The sequence below is a fragment of the Poecilia formosa genome, unplaced genomic scaffold (genome assembly GCF_000485575.1).
Source record: "Poecilia formosa unplaced genomic scaffold, Poecilia_formosa-5.1.2 Scaffold311, whole genome shotgun sequence".
Classification (NCBI taxonomy): Eukaryota; Metazoa; Chordata; class Actinopteri; order Cyprinodontiformes; family Poeciliidae; genus Poecilia; species Poecilia formosa.
The window spans coordinates 240,514-257,374 of record NW_006800250.1 but is presented as its reverse complement, the minus strand read 5'-3'; the positions used below and the strand labels follow the sequence as shown (position 1 = coordinate 257,374).

General features: G+C 38.3%; 1 protein-coding gene across 2 annotated transcripts in view; it reads right to left on the bottom strand.

Moving 5' to 3' along the window:
* wdpcp (WD repeat containing planar cell polarity effector) overlaps positions 1-16,861 on the bottom strand; it is an 86,230-nt gene that overhangs the window by 63,397 nt on the left and 5,972 nt on the right. The window contains exons 2-3 of one of the 2 annotated variants that reach the window (XM_007572928.2): positions 3,553-3,690; positions 865-949 (exon numbers count right to left, since the gene is read on the bottom strand). In XM_007572928.2, coding sequence (XP_007572990.1) covers positions 865-925 — 61 coding nt within the window. In that variant the 5' untranslated portion in view covers positions 926-949; positions 3,553-3,690. The other variant, XM_016661117.1, reaches the window with a different exon arrangement.

Genomic DNA, 16,861 nt, shown 5'->3' with positions numbered 1-16,861 from the left:
AAAATATTTGTTCAAATATTTATTCATACTTAAAGAGTTTCTGCGGCAAATGTTGCATTTAGTCAAATTCAGAGCTGGAGTATGTAACTTTTCATAAAAAAATATGTTTTTTACAAATATGTTTGTTAACACTGTCAATATATCATTAAAGTATGTTTGTTAACACTGTCAATATATCATTAAAGTATGTTTGTTAACACTGTCAATATATCATTAAAGTATAGTGTGAAACAGATGATCTGTGAGAAGAAAAATCAACTCTGCATCCTGCATGTGGTTCTACTGTCACCAGTGGGAATACACCACTTGGTCAGACACAACCAATCAGAGACGGGAGGAGGGTCTTAGCGCTGTCAATCAGGCCAGTATATGCACTGGTCACAAGCTCTGTCTTTCTCTAAGGAACAAAATAATTGGGCAATAAATTTTTTTTGATGACCTAAAAAAATTATGGGTGATCATCAAAACAAAGTAAATACTTTTTCACCTGATTTCTCATTATTTATTTCAGTGGGAAAAAGAAGTTGCCCTTGTGCATTAATTTTTTTCTCAATACTAGTACAGAACATGTAGGGTTTGTGTAAAAAAATGAAATCGGTAATGTGCTTATTGAACTAATTACAATTATAAATACAATTTTATGTAGGCAAAAACTGTTCATCATAAAGCAATAATCAGACAAGGAAGTGAATTACGTAGAGCAAGAGTCAGACCGCTGAAGTAGACAGAAGTGCGGACAATGTGTCAAAACAAAGTGAGTGTTGACAGGAACTGCCAGAATAAGACCAAGTGGGTTGAAGAAGAAAAGAGACAATGAGAGACTTTATAAAAGGTAGGAAGATTGAACATGGTGATAAGTGGCACCTTTAACTTGGAGCGAGTTCTTCGTGGACCATAAGTGCAGCTCAGCCAGGCAGAACGCCATCTGAAGGAGGAGTGTAACCAGAGTCTGCAGCAGGGGACAGCAGGCAAATAAAAGATGGAGAGTGAGTCGGGGCAGGCGAACACAATCAGACCTGAATATCTTGATGGGAACACAAATGGCCAGGCCTGTTTCAGTAAAAGGGCCAAGCAGAGCATGAACACCAAACTTGTCTAAGGTGGCTTGTAATTCTTACCTGATTGAGCAAAGACACAATATAATTGGTAAAGTTCTCAAAATCACCCCAAAAATTCAGCATTTCTTTATATCCTGCACTTCCTTCCATATCAAAATGAAAAGATGTTTGTACTTAGCACCTCAAATATTGCAATAAATTCTGCAACTTTATAGCTAATTATTTCAACATCTACAGATATGCCTTGGTGAGTCCTCCCTATGTATCCAAGAATTACTTGATTTGTTACTTGAGTTTCCAATGGCCTTTTTATTTTTAACAAATCTCTAATTCGGACATATCCTTAGTTCTGTGGTCAGTTATAAAAAAGTATTTATTTTACAATTACCAGTTTTCAACTTCTATGGTTTACTAGATTTGATTTGATTTGATTTGATTTGTTTGTTTGTTGAACTTTCTGCTGTTCACAATTGTACACAATATGTGCAAAACAAAGAAAGTAGAAGTAATTCTTGAAATAAATTACATTCACTATTGAATATATAAGTAAATAAAACAGTGAAACCAGGAAAAAAAATTACAACTACACATAAATTAGTGGGATGTTCTCCCAATATGATGACTGAAATAAATTTTAAAAACTTTTTACTAAAAACTTAACTAAAAAAAAAAGCAATTATTTAGTATGTAACTTCTTGTTTGTCAGCTGCTATTTTAAAAACAGCCCTTCAGCTTCATGACAGTTAAATATGTTTTACAGTAAGCAAAACAAACAAAAAAATGTTGGAGCCTTTTTTTTAGCACAACAGACAGTCAAGGGAGCAGCAATGTTTCTCAGGTCAAAGGTCATGTCTCTTGAAACATTTTTGATGTCATCTAATTAAAAGGACATTAGATTGAAAGCATGAAGTCAAAAAACATGTACATGTTTTGAACCTGTAACTTAAACTTGAGTGTGAGTAATACTGACTCATTATTGGGATCACTTTATTTACATTTGTTTATCTTTATCGTTTGAGTCTTTGAGAATCCAAACTCTACTGAATCAGGATTGCATTTAGTCTCTTCAGATGATTTAAAAATGTTTTAAACCTACACTGTGGGTGTGACTGCCAGCAGAGAGCAATTAGTTGGAGTATTGGTATTTGCAGTAATATCAGTCAAGGGTGTGATTCAGGTAAATATGACCAGTGATCTGGAACTCGATAATGTGCCACAGCGCTGCCTCCTCTGTTGTTACATACAAGTGTAACAACACTTGTATTTCTGGTGAGACTAAGGGAAAACAGTAAAGGTTATGTTGCAAGTGAAAAATGCAACAACAACAAAAAAAATAACGATCTCAGTCCAACACTGAAAAAGATCAAGGGTGGTGACCCATCAGAGGGAGGCATTGACAGACACACACTTTAGAGCTGACAGCTCAGACAAAGCAGACTGCATTCCTCAAATCAGCTAATAAAGGTGCAGCAGGTTAGATGGTTTCATGCTAACCCTCCATCTTTATCACAGGCTATCCTGCAGTCAGTTCACATTTTAAACCCATTAGGTCAAAATGTTGCTTCTTCCTGTCTGAAAGTATTGAAAGGTGCTCCGACAATTCAATGTGTTTCCACAACAGAACAATTTTTTGGGGAGGGTTGAGAACAAGAACAAAGCATAAGACTACAATTAGAAAAAACTACAAGACATCACTCTAACAGCATAGCTACTGTGGTGGCAGTGTCAGGTATCATGCTATATGTCTGCTTTTAGGTTTTGTGAATGTTCATGACATTTTTACCAGAGTTTCACTGAGAAGTAGCTTACAGAATGAGTTCAACAGAACAGTGCAGTTCCGTGAGGTGTTTGCTAATTGCTGCTGGCTAGTCTGAAGGAGCTGAGGGGTGCTCTGTGAGACAAAAGCTTGGAAGCTTAAAAACTGCAGCTGCAAGGAAGAGCTGCCTCTCAAAGGTGGTGCTTGGTTCACCCTTGTGTTTTATACAGCTGTATGGTTGCCATGGAAATTAAAAGAATTTCTCAAACACGCATAAAACAATCAAGGCAACACTCCAAGTATGTTTTGATGAGGATAACATGATGGAAAGCTCAAAAAGTTCATTTTTACATAATACTGCCCCTTTAAGCTCCTCAAATGGTTTGTTTTTTTAATTATATACTTTATGTACAGTATTATGCTTCTAAAACAGCAGCTGTTCTTCCAATTCAACCTTTTGTCACCTCAATGATAGATCCGATTATTTTTTTCCTGCCAGACACAGCATGATGTACAAATAAACACACCCAGCGTGTTGCAGCGGTCCTGGAGAGCTGCCACACTTTATTCAGATTTCTGGCTGGAGTTGCTTCGGGTTACCTGTGCGTGTACAAACAGTGCGCAGAGGGGCTGGGTGAAGGGTTGGAGGGGGTTGAGGTTATTGTATACCGTCTTTGGAGTACTAAAGATACTGCTTTAACATCAAAGGGCGGGAGAAGGAGGGGAGGGTACACTTGCCTTCGCTTTCAAAGACAGTCCACAGGAACTGTGACCTTGTCTGCTCTTTGCATCTCTTTCTCTGCTCTCCTATCTCCGTCCCCTCTGGGTGAATACTGAGTGTGAGAACATCTGCTGCTGTTGGTGTTTCTGTGAAACCTACAAAGAGAAGGGACCTTTATAAAAAAAGAGTGACTGGACATGTGTTTCTATATAAAAACTGATATATTGCATCAAAGGGGTCCTGTGCTATTTGCATATTAAAATCATTTTAATTTGTGAATTTTCAGACATTTTTAAACAATTTTAGGCAGATCTTCACCATTTAATGTAGATATAGAAATATTTGGATACAGGCTTTTCTCACCTGCAATGTGAACCTCATCAAACAAGAAGCTTGTGTTAATCAGGAATAATTGTGATGAATCAATTTATTGTCAACTAATTTAGTAATCAATTAATCATCAGTCAATTAAGTAATTGAGTAATCGTTAACTAAAGACCCAAAAAAGCCAATTTTACTCAATTAAGAAATTAAGTCAATACTTTGCAAAAAAAAAAGCATTTTGCATCTAACAAACCCAGAACTCCTCAAGCTGCAGTTTCAGCTTAATCAGATTCAAATTCTGAAAAATTTCTATCCAATTATTAATCACTTAATCCATAGTCAACAAATCAATTTACACTGTGTTGATGTTAAGTCAAAATGAAAGGGTTGAGCTTGTCACATGTTAATGTTAGAAAAACCTCTTTAGCTGCAGAAGTATCCTTTGCTACAAATAATCATGTTGTCAGGATGTGTGTGTTTGAGGATGAACATACTTTTGAATTTGAATTCATCAGATTAATTGACTGATTAATAGATTAATAGCCAGAATAATCTGTAGATTTCTAAAATAATCGTTAGTCAAAGTCCCAATAGGAATATCTTTAGGCTACATTACACATTTTTGTTTTGAAATTTTATGTGAATACTGTGGTACTGCGAAACTGTGGTATTCAGGGTTATCACACTGGTCCACAGAAACTCATTAACATGAGAAGGAAAGTACTTACGAACGAAGTTAAAATTTTATGATTATGAAAGGATCTATTAGAACACCGAGAGGGAAAATGACGGAAGCAGGCTGACATCTCAAGAATTTCCTCTCACCAGTGAGCATCTCTGGCCTTGAATGCAGAAACACGCAGACTAAACACCGGCCACACATGTCCGAGGCCTTGCTTTCAGGCGATGGAGTGACTACATCACAGCAACGAGAGCGATGCGATAAATTCCCAGGTTAAAGAGCTGCCATAAGGTGACTGTCACCAGGCTGTCACAGGCTTATGGCAGTCACACTCACCCTGCAGCACACCCACAAACCTTCACCAGGCTTCAAATGCATTGTCATTCCCTCACCTTCCTGGCTCCAGGTAGATTTGATACTTTTTTTCCCAGACTTAAGTCTCCAACCTTTACATTTGATCAGTTATTTACTTTCTTGTCTCTGATAAGCCTGTCAACACATATTTAAAATTTGAATTGTCTTTGTTTTCTTTCTCTTTCTGTTTAGTGGGACCAAAATCCTATTATAAACTAGAAAAAAACAGGTCGATTTATTTTGAGCTTTCTCTTAGCTACACTCAACAACTGTTGCAACATACTCTGATTTTTTTGCATAAAACATATTTCTTCTAATTGAGACCAACAGTTGATTATTTTGTCCCATAGTCAATTCTATGGGGTTATTTTGTCCCATGGAATTTATACACAACATATGTGTATAAATTCATGTAAATGTTAACCTGCCTTCACTGTGGGATATGACACTGATAATCCACAATCAACCAGTATGTTAAATGTTGTTTTTCCTTTTGACCAATTTCCTTTTATCAGATAAAAGTGTTTGGCTCAGGCAATGAAAACTTGAACTTAATTATTTGCTTTAAAATGACAATGAACATCAAACAATTTTGGAAGTCTTATTTCGCTTCCTGAGTGACTCCATTAAATTCCTGACCTATATCCTATTAAAAAAATCACAGACTGCACTAAAAAGCCAGATGTATCTCAGAAAAATAATCAGTTTAAATGAATGCTACCATTTCCTGTAAGTGGAGTGATTAAACACCTAGCCTCATTTAGGGTAAGTGAACACTACTGCCAAGAACTAAACAAAACTGAAATGTAAATCTCCCACATGTAATACCTGAGAAATGTTCTGCTTATAAGATAAGTAACTCCAACTAAAATAATTGCAGAAAACATAGAAAGAGAATAAAAATGCTGGTTTTTAATAGCAGATATTTAGGCTGGAGATGCTGTCTCCGCTGGATTTGGGCTTCATCAAAACCTTCTTGGACTTTTTCCATCCCAGGAAGCGGTGGAAGGTTTTCCTCAACGGCTTCTTGTTTTTTGCCTGAAGTTCGTCCGAGGCACTGGAATCTGCCTGAAGCTTGGAGCCCTGCGAGTCAGACATGGGGTCGTTTTCCTCCTCCGCAGCCTTCAAACTCTGCTCCAGCAGGTCCAGCGTGTCCTCTCCGAGGGTCAGCGCCTCCATGTCTTCTGTGGTGCTAAGCAGCGGCCTCATCTCGTGGACATTGTTCTGCTGCTCCTCTATGACGGCCCTCAGCTCTCGGATGAGAAACAGATCTGCTAATGCCCGTTGTGCGTGAAATCTGTCCTCTTGCCTGAGATGCGCTTGAATATGCTCCAGTTCTTGCTGAAGAGCAAGGTTCTTTTCTTTCTCCGCCTTGTAGGCGACTTTTAAGTCTTCCAAGTCTCTTAATATGTTAATGTTGCTCAAGATCTTCTGGATCTCTTGCAATTTTGCTTGCTCAATGTGGGCTCTGCTCTCTAGAAACTCCTTGAACTGATCTCTGCTGTCATTCAGTTCTTTCATCAACATGTCTTGTGGCTCACTGAACATCTTTAAGTTGCTGCGTCTCCCTGATGCCATCGTGTGATTCTTGCGGTTACCTCGTTGCTGGGTTGAGTCACAATCTCCTCTGGCATTCTGGAGAGCTTTGTCAATCTTTCTGATCTGCAGGTGGAGGTGCTCCATCTCCGTTCTCTGTGCCTGCAGCTTGGCAGCGAGCTTGCCGGTCGTTTCTTTGTTGTTCTCAATGTGAGTCTTGGCAGTTTGAAGCTGAACCTTCAGATCCTCAACTTGTGACGCCAGCACCTTCTTCTCAGTCTCAGAGTCGTGCAGCAGCTTGGCTAATTTGTAAGAAGGTAACGGAGGATTCTTGACAGGGTTGTTGTTTTTCTCCTCCATAACTTTAGCAGTTTTCTTCTGTCTCACCTCTGATGAGCAGGTGTTGTATCTGACAGTTGTCTGAAAGTGTTTGTTTACAGTTGGTCTCCATAGAAACCCCAGATGAGAATGGAACCATCTGTCCATGTTTTTGTATATCTTTAAATGTTGCTTCTCAATCACACCATAACAAAGCATTTTACAAAAAATAAAAACATTTTAGTGCATGAAGTAGTAATTGAAATATTTAATAACTAGAAATAATCGATTAATCGTTAATTGGAGTATTCAGACTCAAAAAAGGCCATTTACTGAAACCCCCTGCCCCCAACATATTCAGAGTACTGTTGAACCCAAAACCATAAAAAATATATTCATTTTGCATTTACGATAAAAACAAATAGTCTGTAATATGTTTAAGCCAGAACTCCTCAAGTGGCATAGTTTTATCTTCACATGGTGCAGATTTACTAAAGGAATGCTATGGTAATGCATTTTAGGCAATAAAATGTTTATTTTCTTCCTTAAAAAGGAAACTGAATTATTTGTTTACTTGTATAGTTTAATGTATTTCTAATATTGTGCAAAAAGATTTAAGTGGTTAAATGAAAATCTGTGCAATTTTTTAAAATCCAATTAGTCAATTAATCGTCAGAATAATTGATAAATTAATCAATTATTAAAATATTGTTAGTCATAGCTCTAGCAAGAAGAAACCTGGGAGAGTTTCCTAGGAAGAGTTAAGATAAACACCGTAAGTCTCTAATCTTAAAAGTGCTAACATTAAAAAAAAAGAAAACGATAATGAGGAAGTCACTTTTTCTCTAAAACTAAGCAAGTAGCAAGACCTCAGTGCAAATGCAACTAAAAATTTTGTCACAACAATGAAAGTCCCAGTCAGGGGACAACTGACATTGAGGAGGATGTTTAGTTGTCTAAGCTCATAAAAGGGTTGTGTAGCAGTCAGAGGTTTGGTGGTGAAAACATTAAGAAATCATTTTAACCTAGAACTACATCTGAACTGGCACTGGAATCAGTTTAGAGGAAAAACCCCTTCCTAAGTGTCACTAATGGGTCCTCTGGGACATGTTCAGGTCAAGTTCTTTTTCTTTTCATCCCAACTGTCGGTCTTTCTTTAAGTCGCTCTACTTCAGTGGTTTTCTAGAGGACCTGAGGCAAAGCAGAACTCGACCCGCTGTGAAGACCCGCTTCTTCATAGTGGAAGAGTTGAAAAAGCCTTGCAGCGCTGCGCACACTTACACGTGGACACGGATACACACAACACGAACCTTAGCCCAGGAGCGAGTACAGAGAACCTGAACTGTCTCATTAAAAGAAAGAGTGCTTGGCAGAGACGAAGAAAGGGCGGGCAAAGTGGCGCCAAGCAGCAGGCCGAAAACCTTTCATTCACACCGAAATACGAAGTCCCACAGGAGCCCACTGAGTCATCAGCCCAGAGAGAATAGAGGTGATGGACACACAGAACAAAATGAGGCAAAGGTAATTCTATTCAACAGAGATGACAGGTACAGTCGTCATTGTATCCATGTCCACATGTGTACATCTCTATGTCTTTTGCAGTGAACTTCAGTCAGCAGGAAAATAAAGCCAGATGACATGACTGTTAGGCAGCGTCAGTGTCAAGAGAGAATGTGCCTGTCAGTAGAGAATGTCTGAATACCTGTGTGTGTGTAGAAAGAACTCCAAAAACACCGGAAGCATTAACTTAAGTAAAAAAACAAACAAAAAAAAAAGACATGGGAAGGTGAAGAGTTGAAAAGTTCAGGGAAAACTCTTTAGAGTTAATGATCAAGTTACTTTTTTGGCTCACTGAAGATAAGTCAAAAGAACACAAGCAAGTCATCTGCAAACATGAAGTGTGAGGCAACAACTAATATTTCAGCAAAGAAGAAAATTACGTCAGACTGAGGCTTTATTAAATTTTTTCTTTGTGAAAATTAGAATTAGCATAACGTTTCAGTGGCTCTACAAATGTTACTGTGGCAGGAGAATCACAAGAAGTTGAGGACACCAGTCCACACAATTTTATATGATTGGTACAAAAGTCCAAATGTGGCATTTATTCATTTCCGGCTCCCTTTATCTTTAACTTCCAGCGCAACCGGTTGCTTTAAGTACTCATCTAATTACTAAATAGCTGCAAAGATGCATAGCTCAGGTGGAAGAATCTGTCAAGAGGAGAGATATTAGTTGTACACTCTTCAAATCTGGCAAGAAGGAAGCCATTGTTGTCGGAAAGGAAAGGAAGTAGTTGTCCCATTTGTCACCACCTATATAGAAGACACAGCAGACATAAAAAAAGAAAACACCACCCTAAATACAACCAGAGCTGAATGGTGTGGGTCAAAATATTTTCATTGGTTATAGTGGCCCAGTCAAAGGTCAGACCAGAATCTAATGAAGAATCTTGGACAACACTTAATTGTTTTTGTTCAGTGATGTTCCTCATCCAATATAACAGAGTTTGAGCTGATTTGAAAAAAATGGATGGACAAAGTCTTCAGTCTCTAGATGTACAAAGCTGGCAGAGCCATACCCCAAAGATGTGTAAGTGAAGAAAGTACAAAGTACTTTTTCAGGGGAGTTGAATGTAACTAAAGCTTTCAGATATGTATTTGTAAAAGATTTTCAAGTCCTTGAGTCATTTTCTTCTGTTTGTTGGTTATATACTAGTTTCTGTTGATTTATTGGTTGCAAAGTAATTGTAACATTATGAGAAAAACCTTAAGGAGTAGGAACATTTTTGCAAGGTACTGTACATGCAATTCTAAAACCCAGTGCTGAAAGAGAATAAAAGATGCAAATCTGTTCCCTTAGTTTTTTTTTTCTTGCATCTGCAAAAGGTCTCTAAAGAAGACAGACAGAGAGAGACAGAAAGATGAGTGGATCCTCCTTCTAAGCAGATGTGTAAACGTCATTAGAGGAGGTAATGGGTAAAAGAAGGTGGGAAGGGGATAAATACCTCAGCTACTCCACTAAAGGTATTTACCCAATGCCTGAAGCAGAAACACAAACAGAGACCTTTAGAAATAACTGAGAGCGAGTGGAATTTAGTGAAAGAGATGTTCAGAAGGAAAACTGCTGTAAGGTCTTGATTAGGCATCTATAATATTGGCAATTTAATTTCTATATTTTCATTTAAACAGGAATGATTGACTGCTCAACTAATAGGCCTAATCTAGAGAAGTGTTTCACTAAAAGTGAGCATCCACCCTGCAGCACTACCCACAGCCAGGAAAGACAATACTTCCAAACCAGCAGCACAATTGCCGCCTGACTTCAAGGAGTTAGGGGTTTGACCTCGTCACGCCAAAGGAGACTCATGACTGTGGTTTTGTTTATGTTGTTGGAGATTTTCTTCTTATAGACTGACTTGGTGGCCTGTTGTTTGCCCCTCACCTTCTGACAAACACTGGTATAAATACTAAACAAACTGTCACATACACACCACAACAAATATAGAAATGGGTCTGTCCAGACATGCAACAAAGTCTATACAAAGATTACATTTCTTATGCTATATTTAAATTCTAAAATAAATCATTCAAATAAATGGAGAACAAAAGCTTCTGTTATTTGTGGTGAGACTTTGAACCTTTCTGTGTGCTATTGTGGTAAAAATAAGGCTTAAAAATCCATCATGATTATTTTTATCAATACTAACAATCACCATAAACTAAAATGATAGTTTACTGAGGAAAAACAGTTGCTCTTGAACAACAGGGATTTTCCTTGAACACTATTTTTTTCTGAATTTTTCCTTAAAATATCTAATAGGCCATTTATTGAAATGTGGCGTATATAAACACAAATACAATCACCAATCTATTGTACTTCAATAATGTCTAAAAGACAAAAGAAAAAAATAATTCTAAACATAAAAACTGATAAATTAAATGCAATATCAATAATAAATTATAAATGATTAAAAAATATATTTTATTTTCCTCGTCATGTATTATTTTGAAATGGCTGTTTAAATAAATTTGACATTGACTTTGACATTAACCATTTATACATTCCAACTTCTTCCACCCTGTGACTCTTGTCCGGAAACCATTTGTCACTACTTGAAACAAATTTTCTGTAGAGTTAGCACAAATTCATTGTGAACACAGAATGGCAAACTTGTGAGCAAACAGTTGAGGGTTTACACAATCAACATAAACATAGTTATCATTCACTCAGAGTTGTTTGCAAGCCTGAAACATCCACGTTGTAGACTTTACTCGAAGTGTGGAGAGAAAAAAGGTCAACGTTTATCTCAGTTCAACTGTACTGTGCCTGTTTGTGTATAATAGTTTTTCATGTACTTTTGTTATTACCATAATCATAAGGCATTCGAAAGGTATACTTTTTCCATATTTTGTCCACTTACAGCCACAATGTTTTATGCACTACATTGAAATTTTGTGTGATGGCACAACAAAGTATTACATAATTGTGAGTGGAAGTAAAATTATACATGGTTTTCTGAAGTTGTCATCAAAAAATCTTGAAAACTGTGCTGTGCATTTGTATTCATATTTGGGATAAATTTCGTCTAGCTTTTCACATCTAGAAAATGACATTTTTAACCGTTCTTCGTAAACTAGTTTGAGCATTGGTTAGATACATTAAATTTCAAATACTCCCACATAATTCTCAATGTACTGTGACTAAACTCAGCTTTGATTGGGCCATTTAAACACCTGAAAATGCTTTGGCTGCTACACTCCTTACTTAAATGTAAGGATGATTAACAGGCTACAGCAAGATTTCATGGCATGCTAAGGAGGAAAACACGTACTGAAGCAGAGACATCTAAAATATGCAAGATGATGTGCCCTGAGAACAAGGGCTGAACAGAAAAACAACAATGAAAAAAAAATTCTTAAAGACTTCCTGGGGGATTGAGAACCAATATCCACCTTCAGCTACATACACACAGACCCATCAAGAGGTCAGAAAGAAGAAGTCTTTTAAAGTTGTTGTCAAATGCACACAGTGAAATGCACTCTGGTAAAATGAAAGGTCAGGCTGAACGTCCCTGAGACCTCTCAGCAGTCTTATTTAGCCGTCACACACTCACACATACACTGTCTGTCATCTCCCAAACGAGGCCGTGACACCTCGAACACTTCTCTGTGGGCAAGAATTCCTTCTGCCCATCTGTCTCTCTGACAGGTTGACGTGGCACAGAGTGGTTGCAGATCGATCTCACTCAAACCAAGAAGTTTGTTCTCTACGATGTGACCTCAGAGATGGATAATGGTGCCATATCTCTGTTTTCCTCTAGCTACAGTACTACCCTGTCTAGAAAGTGGAATGAAACTTTTTTTGGCTACTCTGCTCTTCCTGAATTCATCAGGTTTATATTTCTCATATTTCACCACTGCAGAGCCAAGCATTCAAACATATTAAATGCAATCATTGAACTATAGAAATAAGACCCTGAAAATGAACAAAAAAATAATATTTTTAAAACCAACAAAAACAAATAAAATCAATAGTCGGGATAATCTTTCTTTAGCATTTCTGCCTTCATGGTGATGCAAAACGATCCCTGTAAAGTATCATGTTTGTAATTAAGGACAAAAGTTAGGGCACCTACACATTCCTTATCAAAAAAGTCCATATTTTTTCAGACAAATTTCAAGAGCTCTCAGCCGTTAGCATTCATTTTAAATAAACATAAAATACAGAAAATCAAGACAGAATTTAAGCATGGAACCACAAAGTAGAAGGAAGAAAGGTCACAAGAGAGAAAGAAAGATGAAAGACAAAAAAGAAAATTGGAAGAAAAGTAGAACTAAGAGAAAGTAGCAGAACGGAGGTAGGACACAAGAAAGAACAGAAGGGCAGTGAAGAAGGGAGTGAAGGAAATATGGAGTATGGAATGAAGAAAGAACAGAAAGAAGGTTAAGAAAAAAATGGGGTATGATACAAGGATAAGAGGAAATGGTATTGGATGGATGGATGGATGGATGGATGGATGGATGGATGGATGGATGGATGGATGGATGGATGGATGGATCAGCTGCAACTGCAACCCATAGCTCAACCAAATATTGGATATAGGGGCGATGCTTGACATCATTGTGCTAATATCAGTGCTGCTAACTTATACAGCTTTCTTTGGATCATCAATCTCAGTGGCGTGACAATAAAGCTCATATGGCCTCAGGCTCTCACTTGATTGAGTTGGATACTGTGAATAATAATATCTGTAAAGGAGATTCGCAGTTGGGTGATTTTACATTCACAAACTCACATTACATTCACTGTAAAACAGAGATCTTTCCTGCCAACAGCCATCACTATCTACAATAACTCTTTAAAGAATTTGAATTAATATAAGTTACAACATTTAATTTCCATTTGGGATCAATAAAGTATTTTTGAATTTGAATTGAATTTGAATTGACCACCATGCAATGATATGAGAGCTACAATAAAAACCTTGAAACTACACTTCTTGCTGCAAACTGATCTTCATTGAATTTTACTACAAGCACTGGCTGACAATGTGTTCAAGAAGCAAATGCTGAAGACCTTTTGCATCACTCCATAACTTAGAACATTCTAGGGCTTACATTAAAATAAAGACTGACATAACATTAAAGATATTGATTTCAACAATATAAGACAAAACACAATTTCTTGCTCTTCCTAGTCCCCTCATTAACATTGGTTCTTTTAGTTATCACAGTTGTATGGCGTACTCATTCTTACCTATTTTGTCCAAAGAAATTATGCTTTATTTCATTCACAACACTTACAAAGAGAGTCAGTTTAGGCAGTAGGCAGTGTCCATTTAGGAAAATCTGAGCAAAATTCTTCCTGTTACCTGCATTAAAGGAGTCAATTAGACTCCTGCTGACATTTGAAAACAACTGAAATACAGCAACAATGCACATGTTAAAGCACATGCACTCAAGCAAACAAACACACATCTGGCTATTCTCCACCTGTCAGAGAGCCCAAACATGCAGCCATGCGTGAAACTGCCCTGCTCTGTCCAACACTTGTCCTCAGAGTAATGCCATTATGGAACTGAACAAACAAAAAACTTTCAGTGTCTGCTGTGTTGAGCTCTGTTTGCTTTTAAGAACTTCCTATTTCACTATATAGAGAGTCACCTTGGCCATCAGCCCTAAAATATACAACGGTGATTTCTACTCTGTGCTCAGGACAATAGCTGGGCTCTGAAATAATATAAGCTGGGTCAAGTCTTGTCTTGTCAGACCTTGTTTCCTCTTTCTGACTGTTCAATGACAGTCAGAAAGAGGAAACAACTAGAATGAAATAGCAACTATTTCTAACATTAAAGCCAATAAGAGTCCTAAGATCTCAAGAATAACTATTTATGAGTGACTATTTCAGATACTTAAGACATTTTTCTCATCTAAGAAGAGAGAGAATGGGAAATTGGTCAAGAAAAATGTAAGCTTTAAAGTGACAAACTGTTTTCCACAGAATCCACAATATTCACATCAGAATTCATGCGAGACAAAAGGAAAAAGATCACATTTATATCCGGCATGTGTGATAGTAGTAGCTACTCACAAGCTATGAGGCTAACTCGTTGGTTCAGAGATAAGTCTGGACACAGAACAGGATTAGTCCTATAGACGTCTGGAAGTTCTTCAATTCAAACTCAGAATCAAGTTGTTAATGCATGAAGCTTAAACACAGGTCTAAAAGGTAAAAATCAATAGGAAGTCTAGCAAAGACTCAGTTAGCATAACATACCATGCAAAACAAATATTTAACCATCCACAGCTCCAAACACTACCCTGTTCTGGTTTCTTGCTTGAACAAAAGATTTGATCTGAGTTTGATGTCTTACATTCAAAACACTCGGATGCAAAACAGTCCAACGTGGGGGTGGCATCCACTCAGAGTAACTTTGATTCAGCTGAATTTTGATTTTACTTTGAAATTTACAATTTACAGTTACTTTGAATTTTGAAGTTACTTTGAAACTTTGAATTTTGAAGTTACTTTGAAACTTTGATTTTAGCTGGATAGCTATCCAGCTAAAATCAAAGTTTTTGGAGGTATTTGTGATGTGTCCATATGGAATTGGATAGCTGAGGATCAACCCTCCTGCGGTCTTAAGAGATAGAGTCATTTGGACCCAGTATTTTACTCTGTGCGCCTTTTTTGTGTGTGGTTTCGGACATTGAGAGTCTGACGGGATAACCACTAACCTGAAGAACCACTAGCAAAGAGCTGGTTAGCCACACTCAGGACTTCTTTTGAGTTTTAATGTTGTTAATGTCAACATCATTGCCAAATGCTGGTACAGCATAGGTATTACATCACTTTTGACTGCAGTGCAGCTAAAATTTCTTAATAAAGTGTTTAAGTTCTCTCACTGAATACATTTTAAAACAGCTGGAGGGTTTGTTTTTAAGAAAAACACTCCAAAATTAGAGATAAGCAACCTAGAGAAACCACATATGTTTAAGGTGTGTGCTGATGATGGAAATCCCAGATGGGATGCAGGTAGCCTCATGAACGAACACCGTGAAGTAATTCCCACCAACATTCTCTTTAACGTACATTGGGCCCTCCTTTTATCCACAGCTTCCCCATCCTCTCCCTTACATGTATAGGCTTAGAGTCGTCTGGTCGGGCCAATCCTGCAGGCTCACTGTTGGCACGGTAACGAGTGCTATCCTGGCTAACATCTGCTGCACGACCCGGGGCCACTCAGAATGGGCTTTAATCCCCACACAGCCGTGTTGTGGGGGGAAAACATTCTTTTCCTTTTAGACTGTGCAGATAAACAGAGACGGGCAGCGCTGCTGGTAAACCTGCAGACGACCGGCCTCTTGGAAGTACTAGGAATGTTGTCGGTTACGTGACCCCCTCCTCCCCCCACCGTCCCCACCCCGCCCCCTCTTCGTAGTTGTGCCACAGGCCATTATGGCTGTGCAGAGGGCTGTGACCGCCAGCTTCGGCACCAGGTTGCCATCGCTGACCCAGTTGGATGGATTTGGGTTTTGAAGTTATTGAACAGTGATGGGTGGGTTGTGGGGGGTAAGGTTTGTCAGCCAGCCTTGTTATGCAAAAACAACAGTCACACTGATGGAAAAAAAAAAAACATAGACAACATTCCACTCTCTGCAAGTTTGCTGCCACATCATTTGGCTGCAGATTCAGGAGGCTTGTTGCTGCTGCATTTTCGGTCATCCTTCAGTGAGTTTGGAGTGTGTGGGATGCTGTCAACAGCAGAGGAGAGAGAGAGTGCTCAGTTGGGACAGTTGCTGAGCATCAACATGTGACAGTTTGGTGCCCCCTTGTGGTCAAAGTCAGAGAAAGAATTGCTACAAAACTGCACGACTACTCACATCAAGAGTCATTCAAAGTCATAACATGACAAGTCAACAACTCATCTCCTCTTCGAGGAAACCAGGCCATGATCCGTCTTCATATTGCTGTTGCCGATAATCATCTTCTTTGGCAGTGACGCACAGAAGAAATGAAGACACCGCCCCGTCAATCAGTCCATCAGCTGCTATGAAATATGTATTTGTCTTAATATGGAGTTTGATTCCATCAAACCCATTTCACGGACCATTTCCCTATGCAAACACCCCTTGAGGGTGGGGGGGCAAAGAGAGACTTGCAGGATGTAGTCAAGGCAGCTAACAGTGAGGAAGAGACGCACCTCACATGTCTCAGTGTGTGTGTGTGTGTGTGTGTGTGTGTGTGTGTATGCGCGTGTGTGTGTCCTCCAGGAGATTTAATTGAATAGTTCTGCTTCAGTGCCAAGAAGTTAGTCTGTTTGCAGAGGTCTGTGTTCTTTCTGATTGAGTGTTGTTTTTTTTTTCTTTTTCTCCTACACAGCGTGCCAGCACTTGGCTAGAAACAAAGTCATTCTCCGGTTTCAATCACAGACACTGCAGGCACATCAAGCCAGACAGGAAACATTTCACATCCCTCAAGGCCATGTCCTGAAGGTGCCAAAACCATACAGACAACAACCGCTCAAGCAGACCTATATGGTTCCAGACGCAATATTGCACCCTGGAAAAGAAATACTTCAATATTTTTATTTTTGTTAGCTTTGTGAATGT